This window comes from Brachyhypopomus gauderio, chromosome 3, assembly GCF_052324685.1.
Source record: "Brachyhypopomus gauderio isolate BG-103 chromosome 3, BGAUD_0.2, whole genome shotgun sequence".
NCBI lineage: Eukaryota > Metazoa > Chordata > Actinopteri > Gymnotiformes > Hypopomidae > Brachyhypopomus > Brachyhypopomus gauderio.
Window position 1 is genome coordinate 6,871,204 of NC_135213.1, and position 22,961 is coordinate 6,894,164.

The following is a 22,961-nucleotide window of genomic DNA, read 5'->3' on the forward strand; positions in this document are numbered from 1 at the left end:
CGCGAACGCACATTAAATAGACAGACCACATCAACCCCACGTGATGACGAGACGAGCCACAGGTGAGACGGATAATTACAAGACGCACCCGCACCCACGGAGGTACACAGACGCAGACGAATAGACGCAGACAACGTTAACACACGCCCCAAAGGAAGGGTTCGGGGACCGTAGCGTGACAGATTTGAAGATATGAAATAACAGTATGAAAGCAATAGATATCAAAATTACATGAGATTGAAGATGAAATGTGCAAGATAGTGGCATCAGAATTGTGCAGTAAGTACCAGTTATTGATGGGAATTTCATCTCTTTTTAGGGAGCCGGATCTTTTGGCTCAGCTCTTCATAAAGAGTCAGTCAAATGGCTCTTTGTTTTGCCACTTATTTCCAGTGGTAAAGAACAATGTTACCTACATTTTACATGACTATGTACAAAAGAGTGCAAAAAAAGCTCAAAAATAGTGTTGCTGGGGCCAACTGTTTTCATGTTTGCCTTGTAATATCTCACTGATTGCACTCACACATTCAATTGTATCAATAAATTATTTTTATTTAAACACTTCCACTGAAATAACGACTGGCACAGTGGAGAGCTGTTGTACAGTGTGATCACAGTTGGCACGAATGAGCTCCTGTACCGATCTTTGTTGGAGTGGAGCTGGATGAGTCTGTTGCTAAAGGTGCTCCTCTGTCTGACCATCAGTCCCCTGATGCTGCTTCCCCAGCAGACTGCTGCAAAGAAGATAGCACCAGCAACAACAGACTGGTAGAAGATCTCCACCAACTTGCTGCACACATTAAAGGACCTGAGTCGTCTCAGAAAGCATCAGGGTTGGCCTTCCAGTCCAGTTTGTTGTCCAGCAGCACACCCAGGTATTTGTAGGAGTCAACCAGCTCAACGTCCTGACCCATGATGGTGACAGGGCAGATTGTGGGCCTCTTCCTTCTGAAGTCCACCACCATCTCCTTGGTTTTGGTCACATTGATGATCAAGTGGTTCCTTTTACACCACCCAACAAATCTGTCAACAAGGTCTCTGTATTGTCCTTCCTGTTCGTCTTTGATGCACCCAACCACCACTGAGTCGTAAGAAAATTTCCGAAGGTGACAGTGGTCAGACCTGTACTGGACGTCAGTGGTGTACAGGGTGAAAAGGAAGGGGGAGAGCACAGTTCCCTGTGGAGCACCGATGTTGCTGACCAGACGATCAGACTGGCAGGTTCCAGTTCTCACATACTGGGGTCTAGCAGACAGGTAGTCCAGGACCCAGTGGATCATGGGCTTATCCACCATCATCTTATTTCAAAGCCCATTTATTTCAGGTAAGAAGAGTCTGAGGGGTAGTTGGACTGGCGCCAGGGGGAGCGGCCTCCTGACCTGTCATGAGATGATCACAGACTGCTGGACCTGTAGGAGGAGCCAAGACACAAAATGGCAGTGAGATATCAATACCCCAGCTGAACTACACTCTGGTCTACACCAAATTTTTACAAATAAGCTGACAACAGCACTTCCCACCGACATAAAATATGTACAAAACAAGACATGACATACAAGAACTGGAATTTAAAAACCTGAAGTACTAACAAACCTTTTTTTGAGGGTCTCTCTGACTATGACTGTTGGGGAGTGGGACGCCGGTGCTGCTGCTGGGAAAAGTGAATATATAAAACTGTGAATATATACAACATACTCTGGCCAACATATACTGTACAGTATTCCAGCAAATCAATGCACCGGTCAGACTCAAAGCTTTGCAATCCGACAGGCCTACTAGAAAATGATCTTAAATGAAGCTGATGAGCAGAGTGTGGATAAGACAGCAAAGTGAAGCTAAGATTTTCTATGGGCCAGTGTGAAGTGTATTACGAAGTGTGACAGCAGCTGCAGCGTGTGAAGGCAAACTGCTCTACAGACGCTCTACCTGGCTCAGGTTGAGAGGCTGAGACTTGGTGGACGCGGCTCTGTCTCTCAGCGTCGGGCAGGGCTGCTCTGGCAGGGGGCACAACCGAAGTCTTCTTGGACCGCCCGGAGGCCGCGGCGCTCGACTCTATATGGGGATGTGAGACATTGATCAATGGCACGGCAGAGGCCTGTCGACAGAGCCGGAGGGATGGGAGAGGCAGAGCACTTGGGACGAGGACTCACCTGGTGCCCTGCCCTCTCAGGGCAGGGCCTTCGCCGAGGCCATGGCCATGGCCAGCGACTTGGTGACGTTGTCCATAAAGGTGAGCAGGTGCCTGGGGCTGAGCAGGCTGCAGGTGGACGAGTCAGAGTCCCGCACGGTCCCACAGCTGATGTCATCCACCCGCTGGTTCACGCTGCAACTGGGGGGGGGGGGGCGTTTAAAAACCACAAGGTGACCAAGCAGAAGGGTGACCGATATGAAGGAACTCATCAAAGGAATTTGCAGCAAACACCGAGCTCAGAGGCTCAGGAGGCGGAGCAACGGAGTTTGCAGGGAGTGCACCTGGTGGGCAGGTTGGCGTCGTCCTCTGTGCCGCTGGAGATGATAATGATGCTGGGCATGTACCAGATAATGATGGGCTGATATGGGTGCGTGGCAGAGGACACACACACACACACACACACACACACACACACACACACACCCAACAAACAGGGCAAAATGTACTTAATGACAAAACCCTTCAAACATAGCTGAAAAACACAGTTCCGGTGAGTAATTTCTTATCTGAACGCCTGCAGTCATTTTATATGAGCTGTAGGTTTGGGGACACTGGTGCAACACACTACAAGCTTGTGCTGGCAGGCCCACCTGGCTGTGTTGGCCAATCTGGCTGTTGAAGGTGACTGGGAGGTTGGCGTCAGTACTGGCCGCGCCCCCGGCCCCGCCTCCACTGCCGAACAGGCCTCTGCTGCTGTTGAAGCCCGTGCACGTCCGCTTACAGATCTCCATGTTCTGAAAGCAGGACTTTACACTGCAAAGTGAGAGAGAGAGAGAGTGAGACAGACAAAGAGCCCTGCATAATGATCGACAAGCAAACCGTCCTGCGTGTGTCGGAGCTGGAACACAGCAGGACTGTGTGAGACGGAGGGACGGCCCTGTACACACTCACTGTGCACTGTGAGGGAGGTGGGGAAGGTGAGCCATGGTGACAAACGTGTGGCTGAGGGTCTCCATCGGCGTGATTCGGTGCTCTGCGTCCAGCGTCAGCATCTTTTTCAGCAGGTCCATGAACTCACGCCGGTCAGCCTTCTCCACTAGAATGTCTCTGCTTTCTAGACTGGGCATGTTGACCTGCATGGGAGACGAACCGGTAGGTTATATTATGCGCCAGCAGAGGGCGACGATGTGCCTAAGATGCTGTTTCAGCAGCAAAATCGGCGTGCGTTTCTCTGCATTTCTAAGGCGCTGTTGCAACTTACATACACTTATTATGAGAGCACGAACCCTCAAACCCTTGAACTCAGAGCCAAGACCTTCTCTACATGCTCCACCAGCAGCTAGTGCTCTTTGTGCTCTTTGTTGCAGTGATGCAAAGCGTGCGATAAGGTGAACAAGAGCACAACTAACCTGCATCATGTCGTCGAGACAGTTGAAAATATATTTCCTGGTCTCTCTGGACTCGACGCCAAGCTCCACCTTATGCTCCAAAGGCGTCTGGGGAACATAGAAGCAGAAAAAAAATATTCAGGTGTACCGTCAGGTGCCATTACAATTCTCTTATGAAGCGAACACATGGCACACGAAGGATGGGGGACCTTGAGTCTCCACAGATGGTAGCTGGAGCCAGAGCCCCTGTGGAAGTAGCATCCGGTCTTGGTTCCCGCGCTCAGGAGGTTCTCTGGTGGAAGGCCCTGCGTCTGGGAGATGTACCGGATCTGCGGCGACAGCACACAGGAGGTATGATTTTATGGTATGATGGGATGACTTTATTTTACGTTCATATATGGATCCTGAAGACGAGCTAGCAAAGACAACTACTCTAAAAATCCGAACCCTACATGTCACTACGGCCACAAAGCCGTAAGGGCCTCGCATTCCTAAAACACCTTGCACCAGTCAACCCTGTTGTACTGGGAACTTCACCTGGACCCAGCTTAGAATTCCACTGTCATAAAACCAGAGATTTTCTTCCACTGCAAGACAATATTTCTAGCACTACTGTAAACAGCTCTTATTAGATTACCAATTACAGCCAGAAAACACATCTCAGACCTAAAGAGCCCAAAGATCACATTTGAGTTCATTGTTTTGTTGGTTCCCCAAAAATCATTCATAGTCTCTTCCTTGCCAGTCATCAGGGACCAGCTAACAAGCTGCATAGTTTAAGGGTGTCCATCACCATTAGCAACACCACTCTTCTCCCAAACAAGATTTACATCTTTATTACACAGCGAGGAAGTTCTGGAAAGGAGGTGGGAAAGCAGACTCTGAATCAGCGCTGTTCTTTGATGCTTCGTGAATAAGGACAGCGTGAGAAAGGCGAGGTTCGGGTCCGAGGCCCGTGGGCTGACCTGATCATATTCAGATGCTCCAGGATACAGGGGCCAGCCCAGGAAGAGCTCGGCGATGACACAGCCCAGGGACCACATATCAATGGCCTCGCAGAAAGGGAGACCCAGGATGATCTCGGGCGATCTGGACCAAAAACACAAAAACGTCCATCATAACGTCTAGCATGATACTCTAGTTTGTTGTGATTCAAAGGTACTCACTTTAACACAGAGTGATGAATTAATTAGTGAAAATGTAAAAGCTTTAAGCTTTAAATTGGTAGCGCAATACTGGCCTGTGCATTACCCATCTACTACAGTAGAGTAACCTGAGTGGAGCCAAGTTCACCAACACACTGGCACTACATACTGATGTGTTGTTCTCCACTACGTAAATACAGAACAACACTGCCATGGTGTAACTACAATGGAGCAGTACACTTACCCTATACTGATATTACCAAAGCCCGAAGCATAAAACCAACCAAAAATAAAATTTTTATATGTGCTGAGAGCATCTTAACTTCTCAGGCACTGAATATATTAGGATATTCATTGGTGTTTGGATAAATTACACATACATGATCCAGTTAAAAATACATCACTTATAAATCAAACGGCAATCAAACGTGTTGCAGTTCATCGTAAGGCTTATCACGATTTTACTGAATAGCCGTGTCACCACAGCCGTCCGCAACGGGCAGTTCAACTCTCAAGCACACTCGAGAGGAACCAATTCCCGCTACCATGCGTCTGTTTCCAACGCCCCTCAGGCTGCATCACTCACCGGTAGTATCTGGTCTGTAGGTAGGAGGAGCACACGGCGTCGGAGACGTGGGTGGCAGAGCCGAAGTCGATAACCTTAATGCGGTACGGCTGCCTGACGGGGTCCACCAGCATGATGTTGTCGGGCTTGAGGTCGGTGTGGATCAGGCCCAGACTCTTTAGCTTCAAGAGCGCGGTGGCCAGCTGCTGTAACATGGGCCGGATGTACTTCAGCGGCAGCGGGCTGAACTCGCTGTGCTTCAGGAAGTCGTACAGGCTCTGCCCCAGCATCTCAAAGACCAGGCATATGTGGTTCCTGTGCTGGAAGCACTCGTACCAGCGCACAATGTTGAACTCGTCTGCGTTCTCCGTGCTCAGACGGCTCAGGATGCTCATCTGAGCAGATGGGGGAAGATGGGACAGGTGTTAATTCACGTGGGCACAGCGTTCAAGGGCTAATATGTTACGTAACTTCAATAACATCAACCCATTTACTGCATGGCTCCCTTCAGACATTTACTTTTGCTATATTTGACAGATGCTCTTTTACAGAGGGAAATTACCCCTGATTACAAACTGCACAGTCTTAGTCAATATCAGCCTATTACATCTTATTAGAGCAGGAACAAAGCAACATCAGAATCAGGGCTACAACCGATTCTCAAAACCTCAGTTAAATCAGGCACAATTTTCCCACCTCGATCTGGCCCTGGCGGGCAAAGTAAGGGTGATCTTTTAAGATCTTGATGGCGACTGTTTCATTGGTGCCGAGCTTCCAGCACTTGGCCACCTGGCCAAAAGCCCCACAGCCCAGGAACTCCAGCACCTCGTATCTGTTGGAGACAGAGCAGAGGACCTCGTGCTGCTCTAGATGGTAGTCGATGGTGGTGGAAGCCTCGCCCCAGGCCATGCGGTTGGAAAGCCCAGGGGCGGAGAGCTCCTCCAGGGTCAGCACACTGTCGCTGCTGTCTGCCTCTCTGTTCTTCCTCTTGAGTCCACCGCGCTTCCGGTAGGCGTTGCCACTCTGCGAGGCCAACACTACGTCTACACCCTGCCGGCTAGGCGAAGATGAAGAGGAGGACGAAGACCACAAAGAGGAGGATGAAGGCCACCAAGAGGAGGACGAAGACCACGAAGGTCTTGAGATGCTGCTGGTGATGTTGGCAGCACAGAACCCAGTCTGCCTGTGCTCGGCTCCAGAGGAGGGAGAGACCACGGCAGCTGAGTTATAGTTAGGGTTGAATGTTGAATCCGCGGGAGAGGGCGCCCCCGTATGGTCAGGGCACTGCAGGTAGTAGCTGCTCTCACCCGCCTGACCGCTCACATCCCGGGATAAAACTTGGAGCTGGGAGGTCAAACCTTTAGATGATAACCTTCTCCTCTTAGGCTGACCTCGACCGGCCATTTTTGTCAAATCTACTTCGTTTCGACAGGTACTTTACAAAAAAATCCAATTAGGGGTTATATATAACTTTAAAACTAAAACACTGGTAGATAACGGTTAAACGAACAATCTGAAATCGTATTTAGCTCGTATGGTTAGCTAACTTTATAACAATCTTTCCGAAGAAATATCTGTAGAATACAAGACGGAATTCATTGGGAATCAAACATAAATATTGTTGTGTTTCTGACAACGCGTAATATAAACGCGGTTTCCAGGAAATATCCTTTACAATTCTACGGATTCTTCGTGACGGTAACACGCACCACAACGCGCTATGCAGCGCTGCTTTATTAGCATATAGGATCAAATATAAGGTCGTAACGTTTGAGTTCAAAACAATACACAAAACAACAGCAATGTTGTAAATGTGCGTGTTTGGGTAGCCAGCTATAGTTTTGCTTTTTCTCCAATAAGCTAGCTAGTTATTACCTAGTCCCCCCCCTCCCAAACGATCACATTATCAGTACCCAAAGCAGTACAATGACCTAGTCATTTCAAATAGGATACCCAAATAATGAATCCAGATTCTGAAATCAGACATTACAAATAAACCATATATTATTTATTTAAAGATATGATATTCTTTGAATATTTGCATGCACATGGGAGTTGTGTTGGATAACTGTAATACAATACTAAACGTTATGAACGGGCTGAAAAATCAAAACGCATAAAGGTACAAAAAAGGTAACGCACATATCTATATAACCCAGCGAGACCGTGTTTGGTAATACGATTGTTGACGTATTCATATATAATTAAGATATATGCTAGTTTGGTTAGGATTGGCAAATATTTTATTTAATGGCAGTTTCTTTTCAAAACCCACAATCTTAACGTCTTCATGCGCTCTCGAGTTTCCCGCTGGAATTACAAGAGGATGGTACATTTCTTATTGTCGTGGAAATTTCCTGAAAATAGATGAGGACCCAGACGTGGTTAAAAGAGAGATTTATTACAAAAGTAAAAAAGCAAGAGAGTCTCGTATATAACAGGAACTCTGAGGAGAGAGGCCAGTCCGATCTCCTTTACTCCGTTATCACATGTTCACAGTACATTTGGACACACTGAGAAACTGAGGAGGGAGAATGCATAGTAGACAGTGTTCGTCTCACGTGTGTATACGGAGCTTTCCTGTTTTTAGCGAAATCACAATAATCTAGGAAACCTGATCCAGTAGAAATTTCCTTAACATGAATATTTTATAAGACAACTGATTTTTTCCTGCATTATTACACTCTGGGTTGGCAAAGAGTTATAGTTGATTAGTGTCTGTCTGCATTGAGAGTTTTAACAGAGAAGCACATATGAGGGCAGGGCTGGACTGGGACAAAAAATTGGCCCTGGCATTTTTGGTTTAGACGGGCCCCTCATAATTAGCGGAGCACAACCGACTTGTAATTTATGTATGTGGGGTACGACGTAGAAAACTAATTTTTAAATTACTGGTTAAAGTCATTGGATTCAATCTTAGCATTATTATATCACAATCACTTTTATGATTTTTATTGAAATCATCTCTGATATGTATTTTCTGAATATCTCTGATCATGGGTGTGGTAGTGGGGGGAAAAGTGGACCTGACTAACCAGGGCCCGAGTAGGGAGAGGAGCCCATTTTGCTCATGTGCCTCGTTTACTGGCATTTATAAGGGCCCACTGACATTGAGAGTGTATAGGGCCCAGAATTTGCTGCAACGATCCTGTCTCTGATAAAACAGCTCAATTCTAATTCTTCAGGTTAAAGGTGCTCCCTCCTTTAAACAGCTATAACATATATATGTATCTGGCTACAAACAAAGCTGCTTTATGAATTCATGCAACGCAAACATGTCTTAAAAGTATTTGATACTCTTATTCAGTGTGCGCATATTTTTTTACACTTACTGTAGTCATGCTTAAATTGCAAAGCTTTTATTTATCATTTATACATATTAAAATATTAGCATACACTGTAAAAAGTGGGACTGGGGTTAATTAATGTTTACTAAATAATTAAAAGTTACCAATACATAATAAATAAGGAGTTGTAGTTAAAAATCAAATTGAGTCTAATTCAACAAATGTAATGTGTTTATTAATTGTATTTTACACAATTTTGCTTTAATAAAATTAACTGTGACACATTGAGTATACTTTACTTAAATTTTATTGGTTAGGCCTACTTCAAGGATACAGAAAATTGATAGATTTTACTCATTAGGTGGTTGTTGTTTTCAATTAGCTTACACTTCCACCCACTTTTCACCTCATGGACTCCAGACACCACGTTTTGAGCTGCTGTCCCCCAACTTTTTGTACTCCAGCTAAAAACGGTAAGACCTTTTTAAAATATAACATTAATTAATGTTATAGCTCTGCTGTAAGTCAAAGACTTCACTTCATAGTTTTATTTATATCTTAGAAGAATGACATGCTAAAATGGTGGTCAGCTCACATTTTCACTTACTCTAGCAGCCCTGCTAGCCTCTGATAGATAAGACATGGAAGTCTTTGCTAGTTCCCAAACAAACTATCTAGTTTTCTTTAGCTGCTAACACCAGCTGGCTAAAGTTGAGCAGAGTCTGTTTGATAGACTTCATATAAGCTCTCTTTTAGCACTAGCAGGCTAGGAGAGCCATATAGTGTACAGCTATCATTATTATCTGTTTATAATAAGATGAGTATTAAGAAGTGGTGGGCCGTTAACGCCGATAAAGGCCGACATTATCGGCGTTAATGGCGTTAACGGCCCACCACTAGTATTAAGTATTACATTTTATTCTATATTATAAAGATATTATAATTTTCTCTGTAGCATTGACTGGTTTTGTAAATACCCAAGTAATTTTTTTGCCTTTACACTAATGGTGTTGGTGTTAATAGTGTGGGGCTTGCAGGATGTGGGGTTCCTGTGGGGCTGCAGGATCTGGTAAAACCATACGTGGTGACAGATCTGGTGATCCTGTGTTAAACCATACGTGGTGACAGATGGTGGTCTTTCCCTGGAGGTCACAATGCCCAGTGGGGCTAAGTGTGTCTCAAGAGGTTACCATAGAAATGGGGTAAAACTGACCATTTGTATTTTGGTTATTGGTGTGTTTACTTGGCTTTTTAAGACTCATTTTGCAGAATGTTTTATAGTGGGAAAGGTGGCGTCTTTAGTATAGTCTCTCAGATGAAGGGTTACCTAGGTAGAAGTGGGTCAGCCAGTCACATGATGGCCACTTCTACTTTTAAACATAGGTACTTGTGGTATTTTACAAATCTGTGAACTGACAGAGCATGTTCTAGCCCTTAACTGCTGTCAAATGTGACATGTTTGTGTACAATTGTGAATGCTGATATGTGTTTGTGTGTGTGTGTTGCAGTTTAAGCTGTTGATGGAACATCTTGATCCTGATGAAGAGGAGGAGGTAGGGGAGAACGCTGCTGCCGTTCGGAACAAAGCCATCTCCGCCCTGCTGGAGGGGACAGGTGGAGCAAAACTACACAACCACCACCAAGCCCAGATGGACGAGTACGACAGTGAGGGGGACGAGAGGACAGCAGGAGTAAGGACACGCACACATTATTTAACTGATGCCAAAAAAAGGACTGATGTTTGTCTTTACACATGATATACTTATGGTGTTCTGGACTGAGGTTTCACATTAGTGTGTTCTGGACAGGTTCTGGACTGAGGTTTCACATTAGTGTGTTCTGGACAGGTTCTGGACTGAGGTTTCACATTAGTGTGTTCTGGACATGTTATGGACTGAGGTTTCACATTAGTGTGTTCTGGACAGGTTATGGACTGAGGTTTATCTTTATTGTCACAGCGCAAATAAGAGAGATTTCTCACAGGTGGGTTACTGTGCGCTTGCGCCCCCTGCAGGTGTCTGGGCGTGGGAGGAAGGCGGGGGAGAGTGCGGACGCCGTGCTGGCTAACATGAGCCTGTCCGTGAGCGCTCTGGACATCGTGGCCCTGCACTGCCCACAGTACCGGAACAGACCGCAGCTGGGCCGCGTGCTGGAGCGCACGGCGGACGGCTACAGCGTGCGCTGGATGGCTGGGTCTTTCTCCAGCGCCTGGAGCGAAGCTCGCCGTAAGGAGGGACGCAAGCTGGTGCCCTGGGTGGAGACCGTCCGCCTCACCGACATCATCTACAGAAAGATCACGCTGACCACCGCCAACAAACTTAGCCATAAACTGGCTCAGACGCTGAGAGCTCTGTATGCCAGCAAGGACCGGAACCCCAGCTAATCTCACACATGGACATGCACACACACACACACTCTTCACACACAACAGCTTTACCGTCAGCCAAATGTGAACACACACTCACAATTCCTCATCTCCCCATTTGAGACCCTTCTGATCAGTTACACTACAGGCTTGCAGTGCGTGTGTGTGTGTGTGTGTGTGTTGTCATAACACGCCACTGAGGTGTTTTGAGAAACATTTGTATGGGTGCTGCTCCTCTATTCCTGTATCAAATTTTAACAGAAAATATTGTTTAAAAGAAATTTAAATATTTACTGAATGGTGAAGAAAATTAGTTTGTTCATGTTTTAAAAAAATCTTTTTTTTCTTTCTTAGTGCCAGATGGCTTTCTATAGCTTGGCTCTTCTCTATGGAGCTGCTGTTGATTTTTGTATGATAACAGAGCGTGGCTATAATTTATTGTGTAAAGCATGCAGTATAAGGCCACGCGTTTGCTAGAGCAGCCACCCCAGCTCTGGCTGACCCATGGGCCTCTTATGGAACACGTACTGCAATACATTTTGTACCTCTCTTTATATTCATGTCTCATTCTTGTGTCGGTCTACATAATAAACATCATAAAAAAAATATAATAAAAGTATGCTAAAACAAACAAAAATGGACAAACAAACAACAAAAGCCCAGACACTGAAGTAATGAAATTCTCTAGATAGATAGATAGATAGATAGATAGATAGATAGATAGATAGTTAGATAGAACTTTATTAATCCCAGAGGGAAAGTTGGTTATTACAGCAGCACAGTTACAATGAGAGCAAGAACAATAATTATGGTATCAGAAGTAATGAATATATTATATATATAGAATTAAATAGATTTGAAGATATGAAATAACAGTATGAAAGCAATAGATATCAAAATTACATGAGATTGAAGATGAAATGTGCAAGATAGTGGCATCAGAATTGTGCAGTAAGTACCAGTTAGTGATGGGAATTTCATCTCTTTTTAGGGAACCGGATCTTTTGGCTCAGCTCTTCATAAAGAGTCAGTCAAATGGCTCTTTGTTTTGCCACTTATTTCCAGTGGTAAAGAACAATGTTACCTACATTTTACATGACTATGTACAAAAGAGTGCAAAAAAAGCTCAAAAATAGTGTCGCTGGGGCCAATTGTTTTCATGTTTGCCTTGTAATATCTCACTGATTGCACTCACACATTCAATTGTATCAATAAATTCTTTTTATTTAAACACTTCCACTGAAATAACGACTGGCACAGTGGAGAGCTGTTGTACAGTGTGATCACAGTTGGCACGAATGAGCTCCTGTACCGATCTTTGTTGGAGTGGAGCTGGATGAGTCTGTTGCTAAAGGTGCTCCTCTGTCTGACCATCAGTCCCCTGATGCTGCTTCCCCAGCAGACTGCTGCAAAGAAGATAGCACCAGCAACAACAGACTGGTAGAAGATCTCCACCAACTTGCTGCACACATTAAAGGACCTGAGTCGTCTCAGAAAGCATCAGTGTAGGAGTCAACCAGCTCAACGTCCTGACCCATGATGGTGACAGGGCAGATTGTGGGCCTCTTCCTTCTGAAGTCCACCACCATCTCCTTGGTTTTGGTCACATTGATGATCAAGTGGTTCCTTTTACACCACCCAACAAATCTGTCAACAAGGTCTCTGTATTGTCCTTCCTGTTCGTCTTTGATGCACCCAACCACCACTGAGTCGTAAGAAAATTTCCGAAGGTGACAGTGGTCAGACCTGTACTGGACGTCAGTGGTGTACAGGGTGAAAAGGAAGGGGGAGAGCACAGTTCCCTGTGGAGCACCGATGTTGCTGACCAGACGATCAGACTGGCAGGTTCCAGTTCTCACATACTGGGGTCTAGCAGACAGGTAGTCCAGGACCCAGTGGATCATGGGCTTATCCACCATCATCTTAATCAGTTTTTCAAAGCCCATTTATTTCAGGTAAGAAGAGTCTGAGGGGTAGTTGGACTGGCGCCAGGGGGAGTGGCCTCCTGACCTGTCATGAGATGATCACAGACTGCTGGACCTGTAGGAGGAGCCAAGACACAAAATGGCAGTGAGATATCAATACCCCAGCTGAACTACACTCTGGTCTACACCAGATTTTTACAAATAAGCTGACAACAGCACTTCCCACCGACATAAAAGATGTACAAAACAAGACATGACATACAAGAACTGGAATTTAAAAACCTGAAGTACTAACAAACCTTTTTTTGAGGGTCTCTCTGACTATGACTGTTGGGGAGTGGGACGCCGGTGCTGCTGCTGGGAAAAGTGAATATATAAAACTGTGAATATATACAACATACTCTGGCCAACATATACAGTATTCCAGCAAATCAATGCACCGGTCAGACTCAAAGCTTTGCAATCCGACAGGCCTACTAGAAAATGATCTTAAATGAAGCTGATGAGCAGAGTGTGGATAAGACAGCAAAGCGAAGCTGAGAATTTCTATGGGCCAGTGTGAAGTGTATTACGAAGTGTGACAGCAGCTGCAGCGTGTGAAGGCAAACTGCTCTACAGACGCTCTACCTGGCTCAGGTTGAGAGGCTGAGACTTGGTGGACGCGGCTCTGTCTCTCAGCGTCGGGCAGGGCTGCTCTGGCAGGGGGCACAACCGAAGTCTTCTTGGACCGCCCGGAGGCCGCGGCGCTCGACTCTATATGGGGATGTGAGACATTGATCAATGGCACGGCAGAGGCCTGTCGACAGAGCCGGAGGGATGGGAGAGGCAGAGCACTTGGGACGAGGACTCACCTGGTGCCCTGCCCTCTCAGGGCAGGGCCTTCGCCGAGGCCATGGCCATGGCCAGCGACTTGGTGACGTTGTCCATAAAGGTGAGCAGGTGCCTGGGGCTGAGCAGGCTGCAGGTGGACGAGTCAGAGTCCCGCACGGTCCCACAGCTGATGTCATCCACCCGCTGGTTCACGCTGCAACTGGGGGGGGGGGCGTTTAAAAACCACAAGGTGACCAAGCAGAAGGGTGACCGATATGAAGGAACTCATCAAAGGAATTTGCAGCAAACACCGAGCTCAGAGGCTCAGGAGGCGGAGCAACGGAGTTTGCAGGGAGTGCACCTGGTGGGCAGGTTGGCGTCGTCCTCTGTGCCGCTGGAGATGATAATGATGCTGGGCATGTACCAGATAATGATGGGCTGATATGGGTGCGTGGCAGAGGACACACACACACACACACACACACACACACACACACACACACACACACACACACCCAACAAACAGGGCAAAATGTACTTAATGACAAAACCCTTCAAACATAGCTGAAAAACACAGTTCCGGTGAGTAATTTCTTATCTGAACGCCTGCAGTCATTTTATATGAGCTGTAGGTTTGGGGACACTGGTGCAACACACTACAAGCTTGTGCTGGCAGGCCCACCTGGCTGTGTTGGCCAATCTGGCTGTTGAAGGTGACTGGGAGGTTGGCGTCAGTACTGGCCGCGCCCCCGGCCCCGCCTCCACTGCCGAACAGGCCTCTGCTGCTGTTGAAGCCCGTGCACGTCCGCTTACAGATCTCCATGTTCTGAAAGCAGGACTTTACACTGCAAAGTGAGAGAGAGAGAGAGTGAGACAGACAAAGAGCCCTGCATAATGATCGACAAGCAAACCGTCCTGCGTGTGTCGGAGCTGGAACACAGCAGGACTGTGTGAGACGGAGGGACGGCCCTGTACACACTCACTGTGCACTGTGAGGGAGGTGGGGAAGGTGAGCCATGGTGACAAACGTGTGGCTGAGGGTCTCCATCGGCGTGATTCGGTGCTCTGCGTCCAGCGTCAGCATCTTTTTCAGCAGGTCCATGAACTCACGCCGGTCAGCCTTCTCCACTAGAATGTCTCTGCTTTCTAGACTGGGCATGTTGACCTGCATGGGAGACGAACCGGTAGGTTATATTATGCGCCAGCAGAGGGCGACGATGTGCCTAAGATGCTGTTTCAGCAGCAAAATCGGCGTGCGTTTCTCTGCATTTCTAAGGCGCTGTTGCAACTTACATACACTTATTATGAGAGCACGAACCCTCAAACCCTTGAACTCAGAGCCAAGACCTTCTCTACATGCTCCACCAGCAGCTAGTGCTCTTTGTGCTCTTTGTTGCAGTGATGCAAAGCGTGCGATAAGGTGAACAAGAGCACAACTAACCTGCATCATGTCGTCGAGACAGTTGAAAATATATTTCCTGGTCTCTCTGGACTCGACGCCAAGCTCCACCTTATGCTCCAAAGGCGTCTGGGGAACATAGAAGCAGAAAAAAAATATTCAGGTGTACCGTCAGGTGCCATTACAATTCTCTTATGAAGCGAACACATGGCACACGAAGGATGGGGGACCTTGAGTCTCCACAGATGGTAGCTGGAGCCAGAGCCCCTGTGGAAGTAGCATCCGGTCTTGGTTCCCGCGCTCAGGAGGTTCTCTGGTGGAAGGCCCTGCGTCTGGGAGATGTACCGGATCTGCGGCGACAGCACACAGGAGGTATGATTTTATGGTATGATGGGATGACTTTATTTTACGTTCATATATGGATCCTGAAGACGAGCTAGCAAAGACAACTACTCTAAAAATCCGAACCCTACATGTCACTACGGCCACAAAGCCGTAAGGGCCTCGCATTCCTAAAACACCTTGCACCAGTCAACCCTGTTGTACTGGGAACTTCACCTGGACCCAGCTTAGAATTCCACTGTCATAAAACCAGAGATTTTCTTCCACTGCAAGACAATATTTCTAGCACTACTGTAAACAGCTCTTATTAGATTACCAATTACAGCCAGAAAACACATCTCAGACCTAAAGAGCCCAAAGATCACATTTGAGTTCATTGTTTTGTTGGTTCCCCAAAAATCATTCATAGTCTCTTCCTTGCCAGTCATCAGGGACCAGCTAACAAGCTGCATAGTTTAAGGGTGTCCATCACCATTAGCAACACCACTCTTCTCCCAAACAAGATTTACATCTTTATTACACAGCGAGGAAGTTCTGGAAAGGAGGTGGGAAAGCAGACTCTGAATCAGCGCTGTTCTTTGATGCTTCGTGAATAAGGACAGCGTGAGAAAGGCGAGGTTCGGGTCCGAGGCCCGTGGGCTGACCTGATCATATTCAGATGCTCCAGGATACAGGGGCCAGCCCAGGAAGAGCTCGGCGATGACACAGCCCAGGGACCACATATCAATGGCCTCGCAGAAAGGGAGACCCAGGATGATCTCGGGCGATCTGGACCAAAAACACAAAAACGTCCATCATAACGTCTAGCATGATACTCTAGTTTGTTGTGATTCAAAGGTACTCACTTTAACACAGAGTGATGAATTAATTAGTGAAAATGTAAAAGCTTTAAGCTTTAAATTGGTAGCGCAATACTGGCCTGTGCATTACCCATCTACTACAGTAGAGTAACCTGAGTGGAGCCAAGTTCACCAACACACTGGCACTACATACTGATGTGTTGTTCTCCACTACGTAAATACAGAACAACACTGCCATGGTGTAACTACAATGGAGCAGTACACTTACCCTATACTGATATTACCAAAGCCCGAAGCATAAAACCAACCAAAAATAAAATTTTTATATGTGCTGAGAGCATCTTAACTTCTCAGGCACTGAATATATTAGGATATTCATTGGTGTTTGGATAAATTACACATACATGATCCAGTTAAAAATACATCACTTATAAATCAAACGGCAATCAAACGTGTTGCAGTTCATCGTAAGGCTTATCACGATTTTACTGAATAGCCGTGTCACCACAGCCGTCCGCAACGGGCAGTTCAACTCTCAAGCACACTCGAGAGGAACCAATTCCCGCTACCATGCGTCTGTTTCCAACGCCCCTCAGGCTGCATCACTCACCGGTAGTATCTGGTCTGTAGGTAGGAGGAGCACACGGCGTCGGAGACGTGGGTGGCAGAGCCGAAGTCGATAACCTTAATGCGGTACGGCTGCCTGACGGGGTCCACCAGCATGATGTTGTCGGGCTTGAGGTCGGTGTGGATCAGGCCCAGACTCTTTAGCTTCAAGAGCGCGGTGGCCAGCTGCTGTAACATGGGCCGGATGTACTTCAGCGGCAGCGGGCTGAACTCGCTGTGCTTCAGGAAGTCGTACAGGCTCTGCCCCAGCATCTCAAAGACCAGGCATATGTGGTTCCTGTGCTGGAAGCACTCGTACCAGCGCACAATGTTGAACTCGTCTGCGTTCTCCGTGCTCAGACGGCTCAGGATGCTCATCTGAGCAGATGGGGGAAGATGGGACAGGTGTTAATTCACGTGGGCACAGCGTTCAAGGGCTAATATGTTACGTAACTTCAATAACATCAACCCATTTACTGCATGGCTCCCTTCAGACATTTACTTTTGCTATATTTGACAGATGCTCTTTTACAGAGGGAAATTACCCCTGATTACAAACTGCACAGTCTTAGTCAATATCAGCCTATTACATCTTATTAGAGCAGGAACAAAGCAACATCAGAATCAGGGCTACAACCGATTCTCAAAACCTCAGTTAAATCAGGCACAATTTTCCCACCTCGATCTGGCCCTGGCGGGCAAAGTAAGGGTGATCTTTTAAGATCTTGATGGCGACTGTTTCATTGGTGCCGAGCTTCCAGCACTTGGCCACCTGGCCAAAAGCCCCACAGCCCAGGAACTCCAGCACCTCGTATCTGTTGGAGACAGAGCAGAGGACCTCGTGCTGCTCTAGATGGTAGTCGATGGTGGTGGAAGCCTCGCCCCAGGCCATGCGGTTGGAAAGCCCAGGGGCGGAGAGCTCCTCCAGGGTCAGCACACTGTCGCTGCTGTCTGCCTCTCTGTTCTTCCTCTTGAGTCCACCGCGCTTCCGGTAGGCGTTGCCACTCTGCGAGGCCAACGCTACGTCTACACCCTGCCGGCTAGGCGAAGATGAAGAGGAGGACGAAGACCACAAAGAGGAGGATGAAGGCCACCAAGAGGAGGACGAAGACCACGAAGGTCTTGAGATGCTGCTGGTGATGTTGGCAGCACAGAACCCAGTCTGCCTGTGCTCGGCTCCAGAGGAGGGAGAGACCACGGCAGCTGAGTTATAGTTAGGGTTGAATGTTGAATCCGCGGGAGAGGGCGCCCCCGTATGGTCAGGGCACTGCAGGTAGTAGCTGCTCTCACCCGCCTGACCGCTCACATCCCGGGATAAAACTTGGAGCTGGGAGGTCAAACCTTTAGATGATAACCTTCTCCTCTTAGGCTGACCTCGACCGGCCATTTTTGTCAAATCTACTTCGTTTCGACAGGTACTTTACAAAAAAATCCAATTAGGGGTTATATATAACTTTAAAACTAAAACACTGGTAGATAACGGTTAAACGAACAATCTGAAATCGTATTTAGCTCGTATGGTTAGCTAACTTTATAACAATCTTTCCGAAGAAATATCTGTAGAATACAAGACGGAATTCATTGGGAATCAAACATAAATATTGTTGTGTTTCTGACAACGCGTAATATAAACGCGGTTTCCAGGAAATATCCTTTACAATTCTACGGATTCTTCGTGACGGTAACACGCACCACAACGCGCTATGCAGCGCTGCTTTATTAGCATATAGGATCAAATATAAGGTCGTAACGTTTGAGTTCAAAACAATACACAAAACAACAGCAATGTTGTAAATGTGCGTGTTTGGGTAGCCAGCTATAGTTTTGCTTTTTCTCCAATTAGCTAGCTAGTTATTACCTAGTCCCCCCCCTCCCAAACGATCACATTATCAGTACCCAAAGCAGTACAATGACCTAGTCATTTCAAATAGGATACCCAAATAATGAATCCAGATTCTGAAATCAGACATTACAAATAAACCATATATTATTTATTTAAAGATATGATATTCTTTGAATATTTGCATGCACATGGGAGTTGTGTTGGATAACTGTAATACAATACTAAACGTTATGAACGGGCTGAAAAATCAAAACGCATAAAGGTACAAAAAAGGTAACGCACATATCTATATAACCCAGCGAGACCGTGTTTGGTAATACGATTGTTGACGTATTCATATATAATTAAGATATATGCTAGTTTGGTTAGGATTGGCAAATATTTTATTTAATGGCAGTTTCTTTTCAAAACCCACAATCTTAACGTCTTCATGCGCTCTCGAGTTTCCCGCTGGAATTACAAGAGGATGGTACATTTCTTATTGTCGTGGAAATTTCCTGAAAATAGATGAGGACCCAGACGTGGTTAAAAGAGAGATTTATTACAAAAGTAAAAAAGCAAGAGAGTCTCGTATATAACAGGAACTCTGAGGAGAGAGGCCAGTCCGATCTCCTTTACTCCGTTATCACATGTTCACAGTACATTTGGACACACTGAGAAACTGAGGAGGGAGAATGCATAGTAGACAGTGTTCGTCTCACGTGTGTATACGGAGCTTTCCTGTTTTTAGCGAAATCACAATAATCTAGGAAACCTGATCCAGTAGAAATTTCCTTAACATGAATATTTTATAAGACAACTGATTTTTTCCTGCATTATTACACTCTGGGTTGGCAAAGAGTTATAGTTGATTAGTGTCTGTCTGCATTGAAAGTTTTAACAGAGAAGCACATATGAGGGCAGGGCTGGACTGGGACAAAAAATTGGCCCTGGCATTTTTGGTTTAGACGGGCCCCTCATAATTAGCGGAGCACAACCGACTTGTAATTTATGTATGTGGGGTACGACGTAGAAAACTAATTTTTAAATTACTGGTTAAAGTCATTGGATTCAATCTTAGCATTATTATATCACAATCACTTTTATGATTTTTATTGAAATCATCTCTGATATGTATTTTCTGAATATCTCTGATCATGGGTGTGGTAGTGGGGGGAAAAGTGGACCTGACTAACCAGGGCCCGAGTAGGGAGAGGAGCCCATTTTGCTCATGTGCCTCGTTTACTGGCATTTATAAGGGCCCACTGACATTGAGAGTGTATAGGGCCCAGAATTTGCTGCAACGATCCTGTCTCTGATAAAACAGCTCAATTCTAATTCTTCAGGTTAAAGGTGCTCCCTCCTTTAAACAGCTATAACATATATATGTATCTGGCTACAAACAAAGCTGCTTTATGAATTCATGCAACGCAAACATGTCTTAAAAGTATTTGATACTCTTATTCAGTGTGCGCATATTTTTTTACACTTACTGTAGTCATGCTTAAATTGCAAAGCTTTTATTTATCATTTATACATATTAAAATATTAGCATACACTGTAAAAAGTGGGACTGGGGTTAATTAATGTTTACTAAATAATTAAAAGTTACCAATACATAATAAATAAGGAGTTGTAGTTAAAAATCAAATTGAGTCTAATTCAACAAATGTAATGTGTTTATTAATTGTATTTTACACAATTTTGCTTTAATAAAATTAACTGTGACACATTGAGTATACTTTACTTAAATTTTATTGGTTAGGCCTACTTCAAGGATACAGAAAATTGATAGATTTTACTCATTAGGTGGTTGTTGTTTTCAATTAGCTTACACTTCCACCCACTTTTCACCTCATGGACTCCAGACACCACGTTTTGAGCTGCTGTCCCCCAACTTTTTGTACTCCAGCTAAAAACGGTAAGACCTTTTTAAAATATAACATTAATTAATGTTATAGCTCTGCTGTAAGTCAAAGACTTCACTTCATAGTTTTATTTATATCTTAGAAGAATGACATGCTAAAATGGTGGTCAGCTCACATTTTCACTTACTCTAGCAGCCCTGCTAGCCTCTGATAGATAAGACATGGAAGTCTTTGCTAGTTCCCAAACAAACTATCTAGTTTTCTTTAGCTGCTAACACCAGCTGGCTAAAGTTGAGCAGAGTCTGTTTGATAGACTTCATATAAGCTCTCTTTTAGCACTAGCAGGCTAGGAGAGCCATATAGTGTACAGCTATCATTATTATCTGTTTATAATAAGATGAGTATTAAGAAGTGGTGGGCCGTTAACGCCGATAAAGGCCGACATTATCGGCGTTAATGGCGTTAACGGCCCACCACTAGTATTAAGTATTACATTTTATTCTATATTATAAAGATATTATAATTTTCTCTGTAGCATTGACTGGTTTTGTAAATACCCAAGTAATTTTTTTGCCTTTACACTAATGGTGTTGGTGTTAATAGTGTGGGGCTTGCAGGATGTGGGGTTCCTGTGGGGCTGCAGGATCTGGTAAAACCATACGTGGTGACAGATCTGGTGATCCTGTGTTAAACCATACGTGGTGACAGATGGTGGTCTTTCCCTGGAGGTCACAATGCCCAGTGGGGCTAAGTGTGTCTCAAGAGGTTACCATAGAAATGGGGTAAAACTGACCATTTGTATTTTGGTTATTGGTGTGTTTACTTGGCTTTTTAAGACTCATTTTGCAGAATGTTTTATAGTGGGAAAGGTGGCGTCTTTAGTATAGTCTCTCAGATGAAGGGTTACCTAGGTAGAAGTGGGTCAGCCAGTCACATGATGGCCACTTCTACTTTTAAACATAGGTACTTGTGGTATTTTACAAATCTGTGAACTGACAGAGCATGTTCTAGCCCTTAACTGCTGTCAAATGTGACATGTTTGTGTACAATTGTGAATGCTGATATGTGTTTGTGTGTGTGTGTTGCAGTTTAAGCTGTTGATGGAACATCTTGATCCTGATGAAGAGGAGGAGGTAGGGGAGAACGCTGCTGCCGTTCGGAACAAAGCCATCTCCGCCCTGCTGGAGGGGACAGGTGGAGCAAAACTACACAACCACCACCAAGCCCAGATGGACGAGTACGACAGTGAGGGGGACGAGAGGACAGCAGGAGTAAGGACACGCACACATTATTTAACTGATGCCAAAAAAAGGACTGATGTTTGTCTTTACACATGATATACTTATGGTGTTCTGGACTGAGGTTTCACATTAGTGTGTTCTGGACAGGTTCTGGACTGAGGTTTCACATTAGTGTGTTCTGGACAGGTTCTGGACTGAGGTTTCACATTAGTGTGTTCTGGACATGTTATGGACTGAGGTTTCACATTAGTGTGTTCTGGACAGGTTATGGACTGAGGTTTATCTTTATTGTCACAGCGCAAATAAGAGAGATTTCTCACAGGTGGGTTACTGTGCGCTTGCGCCCCCTGCAGGTGTCTGGGCGTGGGAGGAAGGCGGGGGAGAGTGCGGACGCCGTGCTGGCTAACATGAGCCTGTCCGTGAGCGCTCTGGACATCGTGGCCCTGCACTGCCCACAGTACCGGAACAGACCGCAGCTGGGCCGCGTGCTGGAGCGCACGGCGGACGGCTACAGCGTGCGCTGGATGGCTGGGTCTTTCTCCAGCGCCTGGAGCGAAGCTCGCCGTAAGGAGGGACGCAAGCTGGTGCCCTGGGTGGAGACCGTCCGCCTCACCGACATCATCTACAGAAAGATCACGCTGACCACCGCCAACAAACTTAGCCATAAACTGGCTCAGACGCTGAGAGCTCTGTATGCCAGCAAGGACCGGAACCCCAGCTAATCTCACACATGGACATGCACACACACACACACTCTTCACACACAACAGCTTTACCGTCAGCCAAATGTGAACACACACTCACAATTCCTCATCTCCCCATTTGAGACCCTTCTGATCAGTTACACTACAGGCTTGCAGTGCGTGTGTGTGTGTGTGTGTGTGTTGTCATAACACGCCACTGAGGTGTTTTGAGAAACATTTGTATGGGTGCTGCTCCTCTATTCCTGTATCAAATTTTAACAGAAAATATTGTTTAAAAGAAATTTAAATATTTACTGAATGGTGAAGAAAATTAGTTTGTTCATGTTTTAAAAAATTCTTTTTTTTCTTTCTTAGTGCCAGATGGCTTTCTATAGCTTGGCTCTTCTCTATGGAGCTGCTGTTGATTTTTGTATGATAACAGAGCGTGGCTATAATTTATTGTGTAAAGCATGCAGTATAAGGCCACGCGTTTGCTAGAGCAGCCACCCCAGCTCTGGCTGACCCATGGGCCTCTTATGGAACACGTACTGCAATACATTTTGTACCTCTCTTTATATTCATGT

General features: G+C 45.7%; 4 protein-coding genes across 12 annotated transcripts; 2 read left to right on the forward strand and 2 right to left on the reverse strand.

Moving 5' to 3' along the window:
• Positions 1-546: 546 nt before the first annotated feature.
• On the reverse strand, positions 547-6,633 carry LOC143510124 (homeodomain-interacting protein kinase 2-like). Of its 3 annotated transcripts, none has more exons than XM_076999156.1 (11): positions 5,926-6,633; positions 5,251-5,624; positions 4,485-4,608; positions 3,729-3,848; positions 3,541-3,627; positions 3,083-3,264; positions 2,782-2,944; positions 2,473-2,549; positions 1,927-2,323; positions 1,594-1,651; positions 547-1,409 (listed from the first exon to the last, which is right to left on the reverse strand). In XM_076999156.1, the coding sequence occupies exons 1-9, from the start codon at positions 6,631-6,633 to the stop codon at positions 2,167-2,169; spliced, it is 1,992 nt and encodes a 663-aa protein (XP_076855271.1). In that variant the 3' UTR covers positions 547-1,409; positions 1,594-1,651; positions 1,927-2,166. The 3 variants fall into 3 exon arrangements, with proteins under 3 accessions (XP_076855271.1, XP_076855270.1, XP_076855269.1); XM_076999155.1 differs by having other exon boundaries at positions 1,594-1,648; positions 1,927-2,329; XM_076999154.1 differs by having other exon boundaries at positions 1,927-2,329.
• On the forward strand, positions 6,525-11,193 carry LOC143510125 (nipped-B-like protein A). 3 transcript variants are annotated; one of them, XM_076999158.1, is made up of 4 exons: positions 6,525-6,661; positions 8,937-8,989; positions 10,025-10,207; positions 10,531-11,193. In XM_076999158.1, exons 3-4 carry the CDS (start codon positions 10,037-10,039, stop codon positions 10,897-10,899), a joined length of 540 nt encoding a protein of 179 aa, XP_076855273.1. In that variant the 5' UTR covers positions 6,525-6,661; positions 8,937-8,989; positions 10,025-10,036; the 3' UTR covers positions 10,900-11,193. The 3 variants fall into 3 exon arrangements, with proteins under 3 accessions (XP_076855273.1, XP_076855272.1, XP_076855274.1); XM_076999157.1 differs by having other exon boundaries at positions 6,542-6,661; positions 8,899-8,989; XM_076999159.1 differs by lacking the exon at positions 8,937-8,989 and having other exon boundaries at positions 6,554-6,661.
• A 588-nt stretch (positions 11,194-11,781) lies between these two features.
• LOC143510127 (homeodomain-interacting protein kinase 2-like) lies at positions 11,782-18,150 on the reverse strand. 3 transcript variants are annotated; one of them, XM_076999162.1, is made up of 11 exons: positions 17,443-18,150; positions 16,768-17,141; positions 16,002-16,125; positions 15,246-15,365; positions 15,058-15,144; positions 14,600-14,781; positions 14,299-14,461; positions 13,978-14,054; positions 13,434-13,830; positions 13,106-13,163; positions 11,782-12,921 (listed from the first exon to the last, which is right to left on the reverse strand). In XM_076999162.1, exons 1-9 carry the CDS (start codon positions 18,148-18,150, stop codon positions 13,674-13,676), a joined length of 1,992 nt encoding a protein of 663 aa, XP_076855277.1. In that variant the 3' UTR covers positions 11,782-12,921; positions 13,106-13,163; positions 13,434-13,673. The 3 variants fall into 3 exon arrangements, with proteins under 3 accessions (XP_076855277.1, XP_076855276.1, XP_076855275.1); XM_076999161.1 differs by having other exon boundaries at positions 11,784-12,921; positions 13,106-13,160; positions 13,434-13,836; XM_076999160.1 differs by having other exon boundaries at positions 11,784-12,921; positions 13,434-13,836.
• On the forward strand, positions 18,042-22,895 carry LOC143510129 (nipped-B-like protein A). 3 transcript variants are annotated; one of them, XM_076999164.1, is made up of 4 exons: positions 18,042-18,178; positions 20,454-20,506; positions 21,542-21,724; positions 22,048-22,894. In XM_076999164.1, exons 3-4 carry the CDS (start codon positions 21,554-21,556, stop codon positions 22,414-22,416), a joined length of 540 nt encoding a protein of 179 aa, XP_076855279.1. In that variant the 5' UTR covers positions 18,042-18,178; positions 20,454-20,506; positions 21,542-21,553; the 3' UTR covers positions 22,417-22,894. The 3 variants fall into 3 exon arrangements, with proteins under 3 accessions (XP_076855279.1, XP_076855278.1, XP_076855280.1); XM_076999163.1 differs by having other exon boundaries at positions 18,060-18,178; positions 20,416-20,506; XM_076999165.1 differs by lacking the exon at positions 20,454-20,506 and having other exon boundaries at positions 18,071-18,178; positions 22,048-22,895.
• The last annotated feature ends 66 nt before the right edge of the window (positions 22,896-22,961 follow it).

Bases quoted from the DNA above. Each gene is read 5' to 3' on its own strand.
- LOC143510124 (XM_076999155.1), bottom strand. From the start codon at position 6,633: ATGGCCGGTCGAGGTCAGCCTAAGAGGAGAAGGTTATCATCTAAAGGT. The intron at 3,849-4,484 runs GTCAGCCCACGG...CTGTCGCCGCAG, and splicing joins GAGCATCTGAATATGATCAG to ATCCGGTACATCTCCCAGAC. The intron at 2,330-2,472 runs GTGCACTCCCTG...CCCCCCCCCCAG, and splicing joins GACGCCAACCTGCCCACCAG to TTGCAGCGTGAACCAGCGGG.
- LOC143510125 (XM_076999158.1), top strand. From the start codon at position 10,037: ATGGAACATCTTGATCCTGATGAAGAGGAGGAGGTAGGGGAGAACGCT. The intron at 10,208-10,530 runs GTAAGGACACGC...CGCCCCCTGCAG, and splicing joins GGGACGAGAGGACAGCAGGA to GTGTCTGGGCGTGGGAGGAA.
- LOC143510127 (XM_076999161.1), bottom strand. From the start codon at position 18,150: ATGGCCGGTCGAGGTCAGCCTAAGAGGAGAAGGTTATCATCTAAAGGT. The intron at 16,126-16,767 runs GTGAGTGATGCA...TTTTTGGTCCAG, and splicing joins CTACAGACCAGATACTACCG to ATCGCCCGAGATCATCCTGG. The intron at 14,782-15,057 runs GTTAGTTGTGCT...TCTCCCATGCAG, and splicing joins GTCTCGACGACATGATGCAG to GTCAACATGCCCAGTCTAGA.
- LOC143510129 (XM_076999164.1), top strand. From the start codon at position 21,554: ATGGAACATCTTGATCCTGATGAAGAGGAGGAGGTAGGGGAGAACGCT. The intron at 21,725-22,047 runs GTAAGGACACGC...CGCCCCCTGCAG, and splicing joins GGGACGAGAGGACAGCAGGA to GTGTCTGGGCGTGGGAGGAA.